Below are 20,853 nucleotides of genomic sequence, written 5' to 3'. Positions count from 1 at the left end.
AGCCGTGGCGCGGGCAAAAGCCGCGGGGCAAAGCGTCGGTGTTTTCCACGAGCCGGTTCGGCAAGTAACCTTGATCCTTTCGCGAGTCGTCGTACGTGACAGCCGTCCGTTCGGGTGGACCGTTTTAGTGTCGATCGAGGCATCGTCGAGGTAGCAGGCGGTCCCTGGTCAGTTTCTCGAGTGTTGCCGACGTTCCCTGTGTGCGACAGGATGAAAACGTTCGTCTACGTTCTTCTCGTTGCGGCGTGCTTTGTCGCGTGCGCACGCGGATTCCCAAGTGAGTGCGACATTCTTTTTTCAAATTAGATTTCGAATTTTCTTTTTTTTTTTTTACTTGCGCGCACGTTTCGAATAACTGTATCACGGATATAAAGATCGAATTTCCGCGACGAGCTGTCGTGGAGATTTCAAGCTTACGCGCTACGTCGCGACGTCAGCGTTTATTGTATTCGAAATACGTTATAAAATTCCTGTTAACTTTCCGATGTCTAAATCAGTTTTTAGCCTGGTGTCGATTGTAGTGAACGTGATTATATTCCTTAATTAAATTCTGGTTTCAAGAGTTCTCGCAAGAAAATCGTTCTGTATTATTCTTCTTATAGCGCCAAGTATTTTCTCGTTTAATAATCACTCGTCAATTGAATCTAAATTAAGACAACTGTTCATGATTGCAATTTAATTTCGTAATTGCGATTTTTTAAGTAAGTAGCGTTCGACATAATTATCCGTTATTTTCGTCAACGTAATATTTTATGGAATAATATAATTATATTCCGATCTCTCTCTTAATTTGGAATTGCCGTTTAACTATTATTTAAAATTGTCGTTCGTAAGCTTCTTAAGATAGTTCATTTATAACTATAAACCGGATTGTTGAAGGCGCGGTTAATGGAATATTCCATTGTGCTATAATCGGTTCTTTCGATTTCAAAATGTGCAGCTATGCGACAAAATGCTATGTTAAATCAATAAAAGTCGATGTGGTAAAACCACATTCAAATTAATATCGGATATCGAATTAATAGTCCATTTGCAAAGCTCTTTGTTGGTGGATCGAATAAGTAAATATTTCAGTTAGCTTACAGATTCAGATCGCAAAAAAAATTATTATTATATTTAACGTTTTGTTTCAAATAACCAAAGTTATATTTAACTTCTTGTCCTTTTTTTAAATAACCAAATATAAGTGCACCATGATATATGTACTATATGTCGAGCAAACTCAAAGCTAAATAATTTGTAAACTCGTAGTTTAAACCCTTGACGAAAAAATTATTGAATCTTCTAGTGAAACGGAGAGATAGATAGATAAAGAAAGCTCGAATCTTCACCATCCTAGGTCTTAATTACGATCGTAATGGTAATAAAACGCAATCTACATTTTCACGCCTATATATTCTATGCACTCGTCGAAGCACCGACATTTATCGCGGCTCCGTTTGTCGCGTTAAACGATTCTTCGATATTATTTTCGGTTCGCGGCATTTATGTGTCGTTATAAGGCAAGTCGTGTGCTCCCGGCCGGCGAATATCGCGATTGAATGTCAGGTCACGAAGAAATCGTGGAAGCAGATAGCACGCTCGAACTACTTAAGGCCGTTGTTTACTCGATTACAACTCGATATGAAATTCACTTCCAGCCATAGACTTTGCTAATTAGCATCGGACCCGATTTTGCGAGACGGGAACGGCAGAAAGCTCGTTTAATTGGAGCTGCTACGTCCCCCAAGATAATTGTCCGAGCGAGTTCCCGTCGAACTCCAATTTATTCCTCTTGATTTTAATGTAACTTTATCTCTCGGGCCGACATTTGTGTGTCTCGACCGTTTTCAACCGTGCGGAAATCTTTACAAAAATAAGTCGACCTGGCTTTTCCGGCAAATTGCGAATTACAATTTCGTCGCTAATTTATCAAGACCCTCCTCTATATCGGAATTGAAAGTTCAATTATACTTTGCGTTATATTCATAAAACAGTTTAACGTATACAACTCGTAAAACGTTTTTACTTGTAAAACGGTTTGATTAGTTATAAATATATAATAATTTTGAATGTAACAACTGTTCGAGTATCGAATATAACGTTCCTTTAAATTTCTTTAAAATAAATGAGACACATTTTAATTATTTGAACGAATATTATTTATTATTTATAAAATTATTTTTTTATAATTTTTATATAATTTTTGTATAATATTAATAATGTAACGTTAAACTTTCATTTCGGCTTTGTGCCGTGCATTTTAGAATACGAATACGTTCGTTTCCTCATCTGTTTAAAAATATCGTTTATGATTTTTACGACGCACAAGCAGCCCGCGTCTAAAACAGATTAACGAGTTTGCATTCGAATAATTGTACATGCATAAATGCATGCCGCATTATTGCGGAGAGCAACATTTGTAAAACAGTCTCGGAACTTTGTGCATATTCGTTGAAGCACCAAATGATACGAATATTTTAACCTGCAGTGCCATCGTGACGCGCCACGCGTATTACGTATACGTTCTGAATAACTTCGAGCGGTGAAACAACGATCAAAGCTTTCAGATTATTAATTGTTATTGCAAAAGATACCGCGAGAAATACGCGGCGGACGATAATCGAGCCTCAGGGGAGAAGTTTCGTAATTATTGAATCATTGGTGGCCCGTTCGGCAGTGACAGGCGCGTACAACCATACAATTAAATTTCTTTCGCCATGGGTGAGCGCGTTACGCGTCCGTTGTTACTTCGGTGAGGAGTATGACGCCTCCGGCGATGTGTTTCATCTCCTAACGTGATGCACCTGCCAGTTTCTATGCCGCGAAATTTCGCCGTTACAACGCGGTCTCCGCAGGAGAGAGAACGTCTGCTCTCATTACGCTCGCTGACAGCCGGGTGACAGCCGGATAATAATGTAATTTTTGAGACTTCCCCGGGACGGCGGCGGCGGCGACTTGCCAACAAGTTACGAAAATCGAGTTTCGGCGAGTTTCGATCGCGGTGAGCTTCGCTTCGTTCGCCTCGCGCCCGGTTTATGGCAGATAGGTGGCGGTTTGTAAGCATCAAACAGCGCGAGTCCTGTCACGGCGGGGTATAAGCAGATTGCGCTTAATCCTATTAAGAACACATAATCGTCACTGCTGGGTAATCGCACGTCGCTTCCAAGACGAGAGAGGCTGCGTAATCACCTGCAATCGTAAATCTCTTTTGTGCAACAAACATGACGTTTAGTGCCGCAGAGCGGCGTGCTCTCTGCTCCGCTCGCTGCTCTGCGGTTTATCTGCGCGAGTAACTGTACTTTATGCAAAAATTGATACTATATAATAATTTTCTATAGCGATAACAGTCGAATTTGCGAACCGTTCCATCGGGCATATGTATGCAGCCGTATAAAGGGAGATACGCTTGTTTAACGATCAATATTGTGTTTGCTACTCGATTTCTATATTTCAAATTACATAAGATATCGGCACGATTTACAGATGCCACGTATGATTTCATAAACTTCAGAATATAAAGTTACATACGTCGTACGTTTACTTTTTCGACCAGACAGTCAGAGTGTTCATGTTTACTCAACGTTATCGAAATTAGCTTTCGTAACACTGATACTGGTGTACCAGCAGTATGTATTTATCTCATTACGCCAATCGCGGTCGTTATTAATAAGTATTTTTCGTTTCATTCAATACACTAGCGCGAGTCGTCATCGTGTATCATGCGCACGCGAGTAAATTCGCATTCGCGTAAAAGTGTGTCTTATGTGTCGCGTAAATCACTCAATTCGCTCGACGCCAATTACAGCGGGGAAAAAAATCGTGACTAATTACACCTCGCCTCGTTTGGTCTCCGAGTAGTTGATTCAGTCGTCGTCGCCTGTCTATTGCACAATCCGGTAATGCCATTCCTTCTTCCTATGTTCCGCATCGCGTTCGACGAGCCTCCTGTCGCCGGCCTTCCCTTTCACCCGTCCGCTTCACACGTGCAATCGCACCGGTGCACGTGTACGTATTATATTGCCCGCGCGCGGTACAATGCGGATGCGTGACGTACACGATAGCGCAGCACGATTGCATGGGCAAAGAGCAATAATGTATCTCTGGTCGGATACTTTTATGCCCCTCCGTTTTTTACCATTAAGAAATTCTCTTACCTCGATCTCACGTAATTTTTACAGTGGACGACAACGCCAACACGCATTACCTACGGCTGTATCGTATTCATGAATTTATAATGATAAGAATATCTATAATAAACGATATATCTATTATATAATAATTTAAACATTCCTCTTCTCTCTCGTTTCTCTCAATGATGAAAAAAGGAGAAGAAAGAACGCTTCAAAGCATTTGTAGCGTCAAGTGGACCGAATGTACATTTATCTGTGATATTTTCCTTGGAAAATTTCAAAAAGAACGACGAAAGACATTTCTACCAGTCATCATTATTTTTCTCGCTCGCTGTATACATATACCTGCTCGCGCGACTCCGTACGTGGAGTGTCCTTGCGGCTTAGTTCGTTGTGCACCTCCGTATCTGGAGGCGAAGTGCTGCCGCGGATTATGACCAACTCATATTATTTTCCTGTCGCGAACAGCCTGACCCCGTTGACGTAGTGTTGGGCTTGCCTTGAGTGGCAGTGGCACCGCGGAATATGCCTCCATTAAGTATGCAGCCTGCGTCCCCGCCGCCGCCTTACAGCCATTTAAATGAAAAAAGGCAGTACGCCGCGAACTTTTTGTCGGCGCATCTTTTTTTTTATTTTGTTTCTCCCGTCTTTCCGACGTAGTCCTGAGGTCAATATCTCGACTGCGATTCTGCGCAATTAACTCCATAGAGCAAAACCTATAATATCCTTGTAGACACGTGATCCGACAGTTACGAGCGATGATTAATCGTGTAATGTATTCGGCAATAAAAATAAATGCACGTAAATTCAAAACATAGAAGCGTAAGAAGTTATATATAATACATTAAATCTATAGAATTACTCTCATCTAACAATTTCATATATCAGACGTGTGCTTCAATATTGTTCATCTTTAAAGCGAATATATTTCCGATATTAGGTCAATGAAACTCTAAATGTGAAAACGGTATCTATAATATTTTGACTTCGCTCCGCCGTTAGTTCAATCTAAAATCTAAATATACATATCTAAATTCAATCAATAATAAGACATAAAATCAAAGGAGTATCGTGTGATATAAATATTAATATAATTATATTGTCAATAAATATATAAATATGTATGTAACATTAAATGCATTATCAATTGTTTCAAGGAAATATTACTCGCACATTTAAATTTTTAGTTGAGTATTTTTACAATCTTTTTATTTGTGCAAAAGTCCTCTTCGGAGCAATTTGTTATGGGATATCGTGGGATAGGGTGTCTCCTTAGGCACACGACATAAGATGAAACGAGTATACATTTCAGGATTAAAGTAAAGCGCGTCCTTAGCTTCAACTCGTGCACTTTTGTCCCGACAATGCATTTTACCATGCGCAGCGTGTAATTTGCGTAAGTAACATGCTGTTATAATAACATTTATACAAGGGTACCATACATTGCCTTGTGTAATCTAAGCCTTTGCTCGTTCCCTAAGTTTCGGACAACTAATCGCCTACACGTTGCTAAGCGTATATGGCACAAGAATAAGAAGAAGAGGAATATTTAGAACATACATAATTGCAATTTATATTAAGTAATTTGTGAAACAAAAGCGAAAATGAGAAAATGTCTACATTGTCTACAAGTAATTTTTTAATTTTCAGAAAGTAAATAATGTACTGCCACTGATGTCACAGAAATAATTAATATTTTATAATAAAACGCATTGTGAGAAGAGTTAATTTATAATTTTATAAATTATTCGCGTGTCAAGGCTGATTTACATATATTTATTGGTCGTTCACATCGTGCTAGGTATAATATCGACATTGGACCTTGCTTAAAAGCACGAACACTTGCGATGCCATGGCCGTTATAGTGATTTAACGGCGTCGTTTAATGCAACATGTATCGTCGCGATCGTGCATATGTGTGAAAGAAACGCCGCCGTTAAACATCACGCATAAAAGTCTTTACTGGCAGGTAATTTGCCTATCGCCATTTGCTGCACACGCGCAGCAATGAAGCGGTAGATAATAAAAACATTATTCGGGCGTAGTTCTCGAATCAAACAAATCATATTGCGCATTCAAGTGGAAAATGCAAGCTGTTTTAAAGAGAAAGACTTACTCTTCAACGCGACGCTGCGCTTTGTCTACAAAATTTATGCGGGCGAAGTATTTTTAATCCTTTAATCTTTTAGAGAATCTGGCTATCGTATAGGTTTAAATAATTTTTTTTTTAATTTTATTGTAGTAGTAGTATATTACGAAATTTTTTTAAGGTAGTAAATTTATAATTCTATACGCATTTAGAATGTTCAAGAGACAAAAGTCATGAGAGGAACGCATTACGTTGACAGTATCTGCGCATTAAATTTACATTTGCCTGATTTGTTATTCCAGGAAATTTTTAACGTGCATTTTTGCTGCTTTCTTCCAACCTTCTATAATCGCACAATCGAAAACTATTTCGACCCAGACTACTCTTACGATCTAATTATCTAATATTTTATGAAATGAATGTCAAGAACGTTTTTTAAGTTACCCAAATAACGACAAACGAAACTATAACGAGACGTAAAAACTCTTCAATTAAATAAAATCGAATAAAACTTTGTGCATGCGAAACTTTCCGTATTAACGCTTTCGCGAGAAGCAAGAAAGGGAAATACAGCCAGCTTTAGGAAGCGATTACGAAAAGGACGAGCTCGCCGTCAATATTTCACGAAACGATAAAATCGAGTTTTGTGTTCAGCAACTACTATATGGCCACGTATTTACGAGCTTTAGCTTTGCCATTTTATCATATTTGCGACTGCTGGTCATAATAATTATTATAATGTACGAATACATTTGCATAGTTTATATCACAAGCTTTCCAGGTCACGAAAATTTTTATAAATCAGTCAATATTAAAGGCTAAATTTTTTTTTAGTATTTTATTCTCGAAAGTTTTTTTTGACGTTACATAGTAATCAACTTAGTTTATAAAATTGGCTTGATTAACTGTTATCGCGTCTAAACGATGAAGCGACACTAAAACAATACAAATGCGCTTTCATGCAAGTACAAATAAAAAAAATACTTTTTATCGAGAAATATCACAGAAGACAAACACTAAACGTGCAGCGCACAAAACGCGCAGTGCCATGCCGTAGCCCATTCTTGTTGACGTAAAGAATTATGGGATGGCCGTTCGGTCAGTCGGCGGCAGACAATCCAATTACCCGCGAGTCGCGAAGCCATAAACTGCCGCGACCCTTGGCGATGGTGGCGGCGGGAGAACGATAGAGTAATTATGAATAGGTGAGTGCATATCGCGCACGGACATCGAAATCGGATCTGCCGGGTGGAAATTCGTTTGAAACCAATCATTAGCGCTTCCCTCGTCTCATCTCGCTCGATCGCTTTTTGTCGCGTATATCGCGCCGCCGTAATCGCCGCCTTTCCGAAAGTCTAATAACGAGGATAACGAATATTCCTCCGAAACAAATTGAAATCCAATCTCGCGTTTCGCCGAATCTGTCGGGAGCAAAAGTCAATGCACCATTGATTTTCAGCAGTGGCAAGCGTGACCTCGCCGGGAGGACTTACCGTTTCAGGAGGTATGAAACGGTTCGATCCACATAGGCACAAGAAATAGATTTTCGTCGATTTTTGGAATCAACAATTATAAAAGCAAAGGTTTTCGCGCGTCAGTCTTGGCTGTACCTTGAAATAATATTGCAAAGGGGACAACTCGTGGCGTAAGGATTGAAAATAAGATATACGTATAAGTCACGATTGCGGAATTATTCGCGTACATATAATTATCGGTCGGGAAATAAACGTATCTCGGAGTAGAGCAATATACTAATATTTTGTGAAGGAGAAAACAAGGTGTTAAATAAATCATCTAGAAAAGAAGATTAATGGAGTTGCCGGTTCAATGTAGGGATACGCAAGATAACGGGGATAGTACGAAACTTTTTTCTCTTTTTCTCTTTTTTTTTTTGATATATGTCTCTTGGAATCATGTTACGCGTACATTAGTTACGCGAAAAATGACGCATTTGGTAGACATGAAAAAATGAAGATTCTCTGTATATTTCCGTACATGCGACCTCGACAGTCTCGTGATAATAAGTATATATATTGCATATAGAAACGGCGCAGGTATAACGGTGACTAATTAGCAACAAGCTGATTGTGTGTTTAAAGGTTCTCAGAAAAAAAGTATGTAGCCATAATCAAGTCTTTGTTCCCTGACAGGGAGACGAGAGATATGCGTGTCAACTGAAATAGAAGAATATATACGTATCGTTTGCAGTTTGTTTCCCATCATATCTATTCGCGTAAATTCTAAGCTGAGCGATAAGAAAAAAATTGCACATGTTATCTTGCGAATTTTAAGTGCATACAGCATAACATTAATCTCTCTCGTATCTAAATAATGTTAAATAATTTAAATGTTATTTTCAATTGATTTTTAACTTAAAATTATTAAAGCATATTAACTTGATGTATTAAAAATGATTGACTTGAAATTATTAAAATAAAATCAGGATATCTACAAATGGATATTTATTTATTATCGATGCTTGCAGAGGAAAAAGACATTTGCCTTTTGCATCTGATTTACAAAAAAAAAGGAATATATATGTATATTCCGTCATTAGTAGTATCTTTATCGGGTCTATTTTTTAATTGTCTTGATAGATACGTGACGGCATCTTATGTCACGCTCAAAATCCTTAAGTACGTCACATCTCATAGAGCTCTTCTCTCCTTTTAACCGCTCACGCAACATTTCACTGAGCCGAGGCGTATATAATCCGTGCGTCTCAAGTATTTAATACCGTTGAAGAACGTGAAGGAATTTATCGTCGAGACATCGTATTGATCTTTACTTAAGCGAAGCGACGCGTACACGCGCGTGCGTCGGTAATCCTCGCTTTGCGTGATCATCGCATTTCCGAAAACCACCGTGGTGTGATCGATAAAATCGTGCGGAAAAAGCGCGCGACACACGAGCGCTCGTATTTTTGTTCGCAAAAAAAAAAGGAGTCTTTCCGGCTTAACGCGAATCGGATTAACACGGTAGTCTCCGATAATGCAGGATAGCGCGCAAATTCGGGACCATCTGCATCCCGTGCTGGAATGCCTTTTATCCTTGTATAGCAATTCGTTTGAACACGAGAGAATTTCCATTTTTGTTTCGCGAACGAAATCTGATGTTTCAACGCGTCTAACTCTATAAGGTCTGTGATCTAGATATCATAGAATTTCTTTTTTATTTGTGACAATCAAATCGTTACTTATTAGATTAGGAGTAATATTTTTGCAACGCATTCTAGCTGTTGAACTATGCATTTGTCAAATAATACGTTTCATCGATGTACAAGAAAAGATATGACAAATTACGAGATATAAGACAACAGTATGAAGTACCTGACGGCTTCCAATCATCGTGCAAGAGCGTCTATTTATCACTCGCTTTATCGTGATCTTATATTTATCGCGATGTGCATAAGTAATACTTCCTACTATCCCGCGATCAATTTCTACGCTACTCTAATGTATGAATCTATATTTTAAAACTGCATCACAGAATTATAACTTTTTACTTTACACACATTTTATTTTTATCGCGCATAAAACCATCTTCACAACTAACATATTAAAAAAAGGAAATGTTTAGTCTGAAGAATCTATTTGTAACAATTTCACAGGTGCTAGTACTATAAATAGCGTCAACTCGTGTCCAATTGAAGACGTGTGTGTGCGACTTGGAATACGGTCATAATTTTAAGACTTCATTATTACGTCATTTATAACACACCTGGGGAGCACAGTCTGTTACGCAATATTTCTACTTAACGTGCGTAATGCACTGAAGGCACCTATAAGTCACGTTGAGACTTGGGCGTCTTTAGACTCCACACACGTGTATAGTGTATATCCTCGGCGCTCAATGCACAGGCGATAAACTCTCAAATTCTCGATTCGTAATTTCTGTGAAATCGAACCTACCGAACCACCCCATGTACGCAGGGTGCGTATTACGGTGCCGCGTGTCAATCTCTGATGCATTTGCCTCCACTCAGCGTGCAATAACTCCTTTGAACGCGCGGATGATGTACGAGCGAGTTATTCACACGCGAATTCGCTTGCGCTTGTGTGTGTATATATACGTACGTGCGTGCGTGTGCCGTGTGCGTTCTACACATCGAGCGAGTCATACCACACGGCGCGCAAGTACTTCCAAGTTATTACGCCTTTGACATCGAGTACGTACTCGTGTGGTACGCGCTATTTCGATTCCAAGTTTCATAATGTCGGGGCTCTGCGCTATATAGCAACACCACTTCCCGTTTCATCCACCTCGATTGGTAGGTGCCTCTGTCTATCCTTGCCATAACCCATCCGTTGAAACTGCAACTTTGATATAAGCGAAAGCCGGCGCGTCGTATCGCTCTCACAATAAGATCATGAAAATAATATGGGGACCCCGCCACGCGCGCGCGCGTGTTTCATATTTCACACTCCTGTCTATACAATAAAATTAAATTTTAAGCTCTCAAAAGTTTCTTTTTGAAATTACTTCGCCCTATCATGATTTTCTCAATTTATTCGTATTACCATATCTCTTTTTCATCTAATTCATTTTTTGTATACAATTAACAATTAGAAAAATTACATAACTACTTGAGAAATTGCAGTTTACAAAAAATCTAATTTCTTTTTCCAAGCTAGAAATTTATCGCAACAATTAGCAAGTTCGTTGTTTCTTAATTTTCATTTAATTTAGCTGTATATAGATAAACTTTCATAATAATTGGAACTAATCTATATAAATGCACAACGTGACAAATATTTTATGGAATGGCTGAAATTCTGTTAGAGCAAAAAGACTCTACAGAATTTCTAAAGCTCTTTCTGGGACCGGATGCACTTGCAGTTATACGTACTAGAAGACGTCACAGCGAGCGATAGGTGATGCAATGAGACAGCTTCCTCGGAGATTGTGAACGGTTTTTTCTCGAGTTCGCGATATGCACGAGCTGCGAGATATTACCTTTTTTCTCGGCTTTTTACCTGTTCGTGTCTGCTATCGATTTTTCACATTTCTCTTTGCATCGAAAATATTCTCGCGTCGACAGACTCATTTTCAGCGCAATCAAGTCGCTTGAAATAACTTCGACGAGACATTAAAACACGTTAAAGAAAATCACTGAAATTCCGCGCGCTTTGTTACCGCATAAAAAAATATATATGAACCGAGTATAAAGAGCGCGGGATAACGAATTTAGATGATCGAAATAATTTGGGAAATAATTTTTCGACTCGGCGGTGACATCTTGTTTCTTACATAATTCACGTGTACACATTACACCGTCGACGAGTTCTCTCCTCTTCCGCCTCTTTCTTCTCACTCATCATTTTTGCTGCAAAAACATACGACCCGTGAGCCTGAGAGCCTCTTGGAAATTTAAATAAACGCAAAAGAGCCTGCGTCTCGCGTCGCTGACGCAAAGTTTAAGGAATTTTAATAAAACGTCGGCCGTAGTTACCGTACGACTTAAGGAGCGCTCTAAAAAGTGTAACGTCGCGCGATCGTAATATCTTTGACAAATATTTATCCGTCCTCGCGTGATGGCGGGTGGTGGTTCGCGGTAAAATACACGCGTCGCGCGATAGAGTGAAAAGGGAAGCATATTTTACGAGACGTCGCGTAGCGGCGGTGTCGGACCTGTAATTTCTCGTTCCAACGGGACATGCATTTTTTCGTGCAGTTACATCTCTTCCGGTAAACAGACTAAATAAATTACGAGGCTCGTCCGCCGACAATCGAGCGGCCGGTCCCTGTACCTGTCCCGTAACCTGTCGTTCAAAAAATGTGTATCGGTGGAAGAGACGTAAAACACGAGAGAATCACGTACTGTTTCACCGCCGGCGAAACGAATTTAAGATGGTGTAAATTCATATAGAGGTAAAACAAATTTGGATTAACGAAAACACGGTAAAAAATTTATCTAATACTGAAAGGTGAAAATAATTTATTTAGTCGTGTGCAATTACATGAGATAGAATTCTAATTTCGGATATTTTTCTCTTCAGATTTTAACTGCGAATGAACTTGTTTGAACGAAATAATCTTGAAGCAGAAGGGGAAATGTGTAGAATATATCTTTAAACAACCAAGTAAAATATTTTGCCCTCCGGACAAATTTGCACTGTTCGAGGGCGAGGAGCCCGAAGCTTCGCGCAAATAGGTGCGTGATATCTCCGTTTTATAAATAACGCGAGCATAATACTCGAACTTCCCTAATTAAGCGCTCCATTAATATGATATTACGCTGTAAACAAAGGCAATTTCCCCGGAATCTGCGCGAAATGATTCGAAATTTTATTGCTCCTCGTTCTCCGTAATCGCTTATAATCCACAGGTATTTGTAACTATCGTTCGAAGCGAACTCGTTAAGCTGTTAATTTGATGCATCGTCGTCGTCGGTATAGCATTTTTCATGGCGGTTTTATCGCGCAAGCTCCTATTACGAAACTTTCCTATATACGCGTTTAAAAACGGATAATATCCGTAATAGGGGAGAGAGAGAGAGAGAGAGAGAGAGAGAGAGAGAGAGAGAGAGAGAGAGAACGCTCGCAATAACAATAGAAATAATCATCATCTATTCACGTCAATTTTGATGAATCGGATTAATACTCCGTTTGATTGACGGCTTCATTATCTTCTTCGGTAACTACCGCTATACAGGTCGTCTTCAACAAACCACGCTTACTCTTAACGATGCAGTAAGATGACGCGTTTTGAATATCGCGAACGGAAAGAGACGGAAAGGGAAAGTTCTCTTTCCATTAGTGTATCTGCTGTCAAAGTACCAAGTACGCTGAAGTTTCGAGACGAACTTTCGACGTACTTTAAGTGCTAATTAAAATATAAAGAATACCATTGCGCGTATGCATCAGCTGCATTCGGCGTATAATATAACACGTATACATATTTACTCCCCGTAAAACTACTAATACTTCACCGCAATTACTGTAATTGCCTTATATCGAACCGCTGCACGTTGGGTCGATCGATAAGCATTCCAATTAATTAAGCATTCCGACCGGCCCACGACGATTGCATATCCCAAATCTCTAATCGTCGTGTATTCTTGTTCGGAATACAGTTTATTACTTTCAAAAACGAAACAAAAAGAGCCGCTAACTCGATACCTGATCTTGTATAATCTTCATTAATCGGCAAGTTGCTGAGTGTTGGTCGCGAAACTGCTATCGAGCAGGGCTTAGGAAAAGCAAAATAAAAAAAAAGAGAAAAATGAAATTTGTGCACTAGAAAATCGTCTTCAACCTCGATAAGAAAGAATTTATGTGCGTTTGTATTCTTAATTTTTGCTGTTTTCTCTCGCAGTTCTATGAGAATTCATAATCACGCAAATTGCGAACCAAACTTCGATTATATTCATTCGTAAAATTAGTTCGCGATCCTAATAGAATCCACATGTGCGATAATTCGAGGAGAATACCGGTAATATCTGACGATACTCGTCGCTCTTTTCGCCGCCGGAGGATATCTGTTTTTGACAGCTACACACGTGGGGTGGTGGTCCACCCGCATAAGAAGTGGAATTTTGCCAGCCGCTTTCGAGGACGCTGTAAAAACGCCGAACTTCAGGGGCGAATCTGTTCGTAAAAGGATCTTTTAAAAAATAATTTTAACGCTGGATAGGATCTTTTAAAAAATAATTTTGTCCGGAAATATTCGTTGATGATACATCACGTTTTCTTTAATGTCTTCTTGATATTCTCTCCCGCACGTCCCAAAAGTTTCTCGGAAATTTGTCAGCCTTGGTTCGCGAAACGCGTTCACCATCCGTTCCTGGTGAAACTTCTATTTCATCCTGCAGTCAATGGCAGGTCGCACCGCGACGCTGCGACTCGCGCTCACAACGTACCCCTTCTTCCCCCCCCCGCATTCGCGTTACCCCCTTTTTACCGCGGTACCGCATTAAGCCCGCCTAATGTCACTCGAAGAAACGACGGACGGGGTGCATGGGAGCGGAGAAAAGTGGGAAGTATAAAAAACGAGCGGACCCGATAGATCGATCCGGCGGAAATTTCTCAGGGGAACAACGCCCGTGAGCGCGACGCGCGGTGCCGCAGGCCGTTCAAGCGCTATCCTACATCCATCACGCAGAATTTGCACATTGGTGCCGGACAACTAGATTTACTGGCGAAATACCCACCACGGCGAAGAGGGCGGCCTGGTAATCGCGAAGGAGTCCACGCAATTTATAAGGCGTATATAAATTGAAAATTATTTACAGAAAGAATTACTTCCGTTGTAGCGTGTATATTTGTATATGAATATTTATATTGCCCTTCATCCTAATGTAGCTCCTTAACGCGCGCGCGCGCCGCGTGAAAGCACCGAATGTTATATAATCAATCTAGCAAAAAATTGTCACAGATTATATTTTTGAGGTAAAAGCGTATACCTTCGTTCTCTCAATTAAAGCGCAAAAATAGCAGCATCGCAATAATCAACAATATATCGGTTAAGTATTAAAGCACAACGGGCCCGATAGACATTCATATATTTCGCACGTTGTATTTCGCAATGTAAATAATTAATTGTCACTATTTATCAACGCGGTAATGCATATAGTGGACGCATAAATTCGTAACGTATTATTAATCTCTTACGCGATGAAAATTTGTGCTTTTATCGAGCGATCGATATAACGGAGCGCGGGCCCGTGTTTTATCAAGCCCGCGAAATTAACAATTTAATTTGTGACACGTATCCCCGTTTTCACTGGGAATTAATATCACGCCGGTGAATCGATTTTTCCGCGAATACGATTCGATAAGATCGGCCCTTTAACGCAATCCCGTTTCAGGGGCGTTTCGGGGCTGCTCTATATCAATCTCCGCCGCCGCGTTTTTCAGTTGTGAGCTCGCACGCTCGCGGGATTTTCTCGGGTCCGCCGCGTTACTCCGCTTCTTGCATGCAGAAGGGGAATAGATTGACTGAAATTGACACCTACACTCCCGCCCGTCAATGCGAATTGACGACGACCGAATTGGATAATCGGTGGAAACGCCACGATCACGCCGGCGATGTGAACATATCGTTGGCATACATCCTCATCTTTATCCTCACATCATCCTCACACTTTCGTCCTCGTTTCTCCTTTACCCCTAATTTTTCAATATATCTTTTATCGGATCTTTTAACGTATACATTATCTGATATCAACGTGACGAACTGCTTTTCATCTTTTCGACAACCTAAAATTAATCTTTTGTTTTTATCAAAGTTTGTATATTCTTTATGGAAAATTTTTTGTTTCATTACGACAGCAGCAACGGAAAAATTTGCAAAAATTCGTGAAATTATTTTTATCATGTTCTTTCGTTTTAGTCACCGAAAGTTAAATATTACTACATCGGACAGTTTTGCAGAAAAATTCACATGGATTTGAGGTGTCGTGGCCACACCGGTCGGTAATATTCGTTAGAAATCCTTCACGAGCACACCTCTATCTGGATATGGATGATGTATGATGTAATTAATGGTTATTTCGCGGCTAATTGCCCGGGCGATTATGACTTTTCCGTGTGTATATCGTCGCAACGCGCTGCACTGCCACGCGGTGAACGTGAGACGGAAGTTTTAAATAGCGCCGTCCTAAATAAATTGCAGAATAAGTCCGATCACATCGATATGACGTATTTTAACTTTTAAATGCATCGAAAAAGATGTATAAGATATAAAGTAAAATTGATTAAATAATAATAATTGAATAATAGTATATAATTAAATAGACGATTATATACATCAATAACGTAATTACTCATGACTTCGTAAGAGCCCATTATCGATCAAGTAGTTGAAAACGCTGGGGAAAATGTAATTTTGACGTATCTAAAAAAAACTGCAAAACCATTTAACTTTGTCATTAATAAGCAGGTGCTACTGCTACGATGTTTCTATAAAAATCTTTATATGCATCATTATATTTAAAAGAGAACGAAAAGAAAAGAATTTAAAATACATTGCTTTAAGGAAAATCTGATGAAAAATATAAATATAATTCGTCTAGACTTGATGTATTTCAATTTTAAGATTTATGTTAAGATTTTGCAAGCACGTTTTATCGTACAAAGTGCATCGCGTACTAAAAATGACTATTTTTATTACAGGTATAGGATATGATTCGTCTGACGAGGACAGAGATGACTTTGACACTATGGCCTTCGACTTCGCTATGCCGAATTTATTTTCTGGTACGTAATATTTACAATTATCTCGAGAGAAGATCTATGTCTATATAATATACAGTTTTGATTTCCAATATGGATTTGTTCCTCTTATTGCTCTTTTTTAAATATTTCACTATTTCTCTTTGTTTTCTATGTATAGTTAAAAGTTAAAAATAAGGAAACATGTATATATTCGAATGAAAGAGAAAGAGAGAAAACGAGGAAAGAAATAATTGTAATAAAATGAAAAAAAGCATCATAGTAATTAGCTGAGGAGAATAAAATTTCATGTCATCTATGGTATTTTTCCAAAATAATATGAACTAATTTTTATCGGTACGCGCACATTCGTTCACATTTTCATCGCGTGTTTCATCGCTAGATATACATCCGCGGTAAACTATCGATTTTATTCATCCGATGCAAATGCCTGTATTTAATGAAAATACGAAATGAGTGTGGTATTTTTGACGTTGAATACGCGCTGAAAATAGGAACTTTATGGCCGCATCAAATCAGACGTTAAATACAGGCGCGAACGCGATCCCGTTATTTTCATTAGCGCCTCCGCACGTCTACGCGCCCCGGCACAGAGATTCGCGAACGCGCGGTACACGCGAGAGTGCGAATTTGTGTGCCTGTGACAGGTGGATCATAGAGGCGTGCGCAAATATCGCGCACGCATCGTACGGGCGGCCGGAAATGCAACGTGCATCCACGATTGCATCGCGCGCGTCAGCCTCATATCCCGCTTACACGCGGTTTGTCTGAGCGTAACTTCCGTCAGTCTACGCCTACAGGGACATTTGGTATTATTTATGCGGTATACCCAATTACCGCGCGTTCCGTCGTTCGCTTCGGACGAGTTTTGCTTAGCCGGTGTCCACGTACGGCCGACTATAATCTCTCTCAACAGCCATTTATATTTCAATATTAATTATTAATGCAATATTTTATTATTTTATGCATACACACAAATATCCGAGCAAATATCTTTCACAATAATAGTTTGTTGCTTTGAAGCAGATCTCGGCACATATTTATCCGAGTATAAATATATTGAGGTTACAAACAAATTTTAAAGCTAAAATCAGCTTGCAAATCCAATATTTATCTTCATAAATATCTTTATTACCACGCATCGTGTGGAACACATTAGAATTTATTTACATTAGACGTATGAAGATATATGTTACTTTTTAAAAATAAGCTTGAACCTTTCATTTTGAGAAACAGGTAGTTTGAATAAAAGTTAAAAGAGGCAAGGTTTTTTTTTACGAGCAAGATACGTTTTCTGTAAAACATAAATATGTATCTCCTTCTTATCTAAACAGATTATAATAATTAGAATTTCAAATATCCGCGTTGTCGGTGCATTAAGTCGGCACTGCACCATGCGCGTATTCCGCAGATTATCGCTGCTTTACGGAAGGCAACTTCCGCTCTTCCGCGTTCTAGGATGATCAACAATCTCCCAGTAAACCAGTTCGACTGGGAGATAAGTACGCCGGTCATACGACTTGCGTGTATATGTGTGTACGTGTATGTATATGCGTATACGCGTGTGTGCGAGACCACGGTAATAATGTCTATAACGGGTAATGAGTCGCTTATTTGTGTTTGGACGCGTACGTGCCGCCCGTCACTCTCGTTGCGCAACAATTCGAGCTCTGGATCTATCGCGAAACGATATCGTGCCCGTAGGTCATGCCTTCACTCCGACAATGTATCGCCATTTGGCTACCATCGATGATCGCATTTAAGGGAATTAATCCGCATGCGAAACTGGATCCGCATCAATGTGATTCGTGCGCGCGGGCGCGCGCATCGTATGCCAGATTTTCGTAAAAAATTTACGCCGCGCTCGACCGGGGTCAGCGCCATCAAAATTCCAACAGATTTAAATAGACGTCGTTAAAGGCGAGATAATCGTCGGGAAAGCATAAAAATATCCTGCTGGAATATATTTAAGAATAAAATTTGAGTCGTAAGTATTCTTGTATATAGGATGAGTAAGTGGCGAAATAATAAAAAAAAAGATCTTTCTGATTGGAATCTAGGAAAGAAAACAGTAAAGTTTCGCCTCGCTTCCTCTTGCTTCCTCTTCCGGAAGAGTAAATATAGAATAGACAAATATATACAAACCGACGCTGATACGTAACGTCTCCGTATTCCTATATACGGTTATATGCGCCGAAGAAATTTGCAGAAGATAAATGTACGCATGTTACATGAAAAAACTTTATCTTCGAACGTTGTCTCCCCCCCCCCCGCCGATCGATCTCGGAAACTACTCGGCGTGTGCAAACGGAAATAAACAAAACGTGAAAAAGCCATTCGCGTTGGATGTATATTTTCGTGCCTTTTTACTAACTAATATTTAACAAAATTCTTGTTAAATATTTTCATGCGTTTCGCGCGCGCGACGCGCGTTTTTATAAATATTTATAGAGCCCAAACAATATGCGTCAAACGTCGAATATGCATCCGAATGAGCAAAAATGTTTACATGGGGGAACGAGCGAGCGGGGAATCGCGCCCTGAAAAATTCGCGCGATTCCCCGAAATGGAGGCGACTTTGGCGCAATTTTCTTAATGCACGTATAAGCGCTATCTGTGGTTCTTATCGCGAGATGTATAGCTATATAGAGTGGCTGTACGGTGTTACGTCCGTCGCGCCGTTAATCGATATACGGTAACCGGTAACTACTACAGCGTTACACCCCGGCGAGAGAAAGAATAACAGGTAGCCGTGGTATTCTAATGAAAGCAATTACCAGAAAATATTGTCCTAATTAGCCCCAAGTTGCGATTACAAAAACGCGTTATAAAAAGTTACAGATTTTCTCAGAGCGAGAGAAAGAGTCGATCGATATAAAACTCCGTAAATTCGGATTTTATAGAACGTAATGCAATATTGAACGCCGTTTCTTGGCACCTCAGAAATTCAATACCGACGATATTAATTCGTCTATAAAAAGATATAAGTAAATTTTGACATTTTGCATGATAATCGTGTTACAATAATTGTGTTAACTTAATCATATCATCATCCTTTTTTACATTTATTTCTTCGGAAGTCCGTATTCGTATTTAGTTAAATATACGGTCGCCAAATTTGATTGTCGGCGATAACGTGACATCGCAAACTCGTATTCAGCCAAAACAATAATTATTGACAATTGAGATAACATTCTTTGTCTGAAAAAAAAAAACGAGATTCGGAATTTTACATCAGACCTTTTTTTCCCTGTCATTCTATTGCGATCCCTGTGTATTACCAACCCGTGGAATTTGGCGCGCGCGTCGCCAGTGACAAATACCTCCGTATACATGCATATTTTTGCGCGGCCGTAAAAACACTAAAAACGCGCGACGAGGAAAGGTTGTCGATCGATCGGCGTGATTAACGGTGTTATCGCGTGGAATTCGTAACAAGGTGATCCCGAGATTCGGCGTGCATATAGGTATATAGGTATAGGTGGGCGAGCAGACGCGGCACGTGTAGCGCGCTCAACAGAATAATATCTGTTGCGACTATGAACGTCGCGTTTCATGGTCTTTCCAAGTAGCGCAGCGGGTAAAGGTCGGCGACGTTAAACGCTAAGCTCGCGAACGAGCTATCGATGAAATAATGCTGCACGCTATATATAAATAATCCGTAACTCCCGCATCAGCATTAGTGCCAAAAATTATTTAGAGGAAAAACCGCGTATTCAAAAATTATATTAAATATGGATACATTTTAACATACAATAGATTAAGCACCTGCCTGATATTGAACACTGCATTAAATTAAAAACACCTATTTCATTAAATAAATTGTTAATGCTAAAGATAAAATGAGATTGCTTCTGAAGGAGATTGCAACTAGAAAATATATTTTATATAGATACGCAGTTTATTCGTACCAAACAATTCGTATAACATGAAAAATAAATAAATTGTGTTGGGTTCTTTTAACAAATATGTAATATAAATTTATGTATGGAAATTATAGATATATAGATATAAAGCACCAGAGTATTGATAGTTTCACAGTTTAATGTCATTACGAGTTTTTCTCGAGCGCTGATCCTTTTTTCAGGGCGCCAGTCCCTTTCAGCGAAGAAAGCTTTTCCCTATCCTGAAATTTAACTTGATATCGCGCGCGGCGTGATTAAAGCGCAACCGAAAATTAAATTTTTCAGAGAAAATTAACAGGTCGCACGCAGGAGAATTAATTGGCGCGACTACTCGCGACCTCCGCTATTTTCAAAGAGTCGCTCTTTCGTGCGGGATATATTTTGCGAGGTAGCGGGATATGGACGCGCATCCGTATACACCGCAACCGTGCGCATATGGCAAATTAATAAATTAATGAATTGATAAATTGATAGATAAATTCGGCGAGAACTCGGCGCGGAGTAATTTATTCGGGAAAATTTATTAAAGGGAGAGGCTTAATGAATTTCACGATATTTTTTAACATTTTACG

At 39.5% G+C, this 20,853-nt stretch overlaps 1 protein-coding gene across 1 annotated transcript in view; it reads left to right on the top strand.

Moving 5' to 3' along the window:
* The first annotated feature begins 32 nt into the window (after positions 1 to 32).
* LOC143894134 (icarapin-like) overlaps positions 33 to 20,853 on the top strand; it is a 28,545-nt gene continuing 7,724 nt past the window's right edge. The window contains exons 1-2 of the mRNA XM_077400229.1: positions 33 to 277; positions 16,317 to 16,400. Of these exons, the coding sequence (XP_077256355.1) occupies positions 211 to 277; positions 16,317 to 16,400 (151 nt within the window). The 5' untranslated portion in view covers positions 33 to 210. The remainder of the gene's footprint in view (positions 278 to 16,316; positions 16,401 to 20,853) is intronic.

The sequence above is a fragment of the Temnothorax americanus genome, unplaced genomic scaffold (assembly GCF_048541705.1).
Source record: "Temnothorax americanus isolate GAGA-0224 unplaced genomic scaffold, ASM4854170v1 Scaffold13, whole genome shotgun sequence".
NCBI classification, from domain to species: Eukaryota; Metazoa; Arthropoda; class Insecta; order Hymenoptera; family Formicidae; genus Temnothorax; species Temnothorax americanus.
The sequence above is the reverse complement of the archived record's forward strand: the minus strand, read 5'-3'. Positions and strand labels throughout refer to the sequence as shown.